The 640-nt window shown below is 66.1% G+C and overlaps 1 protein-coding gene across 1 annotated transcript in view; it reads left to right on the top strand.

The window, feature by feature from the left end:
* The window catches only part of LOC104498264 (cAMP-specific 3',5'-cyclic phosphodiesterase 4D-like), a gene marked incomplete at both ends in the record, with an annotated part of 2,193 nt that extends 1,736 nt beyond the window's left edge, over nucleotides 1–457 (top strand). Inside the window, one exon of the mRNA XM_010141620.1 lies at nucleotides 38–457. Coding sequence (XP_010139922.1) covers nucleotides 38–457 — 420 coding nt within the window. The remainder of the gene's footprint in view (nucleotides 1–37) is intronic.
* Nucleotides 458–640: the final 183 nt, after the last annotated feature.

Below are 640 nucleotides of genomic sequence, written 5' to 3'. Positions count from 1 at the left end.
GGCCGGGCGGGGGGGCTCAGCTCTGCCTTCCCCTTAGGTGGGCTTCATCGACTTCATCGCCCACCCGCTGTGGGAGACGTGGGCCGACCTGGTGCATCCCGATGCCCAAGAGATCCTGGACACGCTGGAGGACAACCGGGAATGGTACCAGAGTATGATCCCGCGCAGCCCGTCCCCACCGCCCGAGGGACCCGGCGCATCCCCCGCCACCACTGACAAGTTCCAGTTCGAGCTGACACTGGAGGAGGAGGAGGAGGGTGAGTCGGACACGGAGCTGGAGGGGGCTGAGAGCCCCTTGGACGAGGATAACAGCGGCTCCAAGACACCAGCCACAGATGACTCAGAGCTGGCTGACACCGAGCACTTGTCACCTGTCCCCGGGGATCAGGACTCGCCTGTCACCCGCCCCAGGGACGTGGACAACCGGCGGGCGCTACACTGGAGGAGGAGGAGGAGGGTGAGTCGGACACGGAGCTGGAGGGGGCTGAGAGCCCCTTGGACGAGGATAACAGCGGCTCCAAGACACCAGCCACAGATGACTCAGAGCTGGCTGACACCGAGCACTTGTCACCTGTCCCCGGGGATCAGGACTCGCCTGTCACCCGCCCCAGGGACGTGGACAACCGGCGGGCGCTTGAGG

Source organism: Buceros rhinoceros, unplaced genomic scaffold, assembly GCF_000710305.1.
Source record: "Buceros rhinoceros silvestris isolate BGI_N320 unplaced genomic scaffold, ASM71030v1 scaffold27588, whole genome shotgun sequence".
In the NCBI taxonomy this organism is placed as follows: Eukaryota; Metazoa; Chordata; class Aves; order Bucerotiformes; family Bucerotidae; genus Buceros; species Buceros rhinoceros.
Note: the sequence above shows the minus strand (reverse complement) of the source record. Positions and strands in the feature narration are given on the sequence as shown.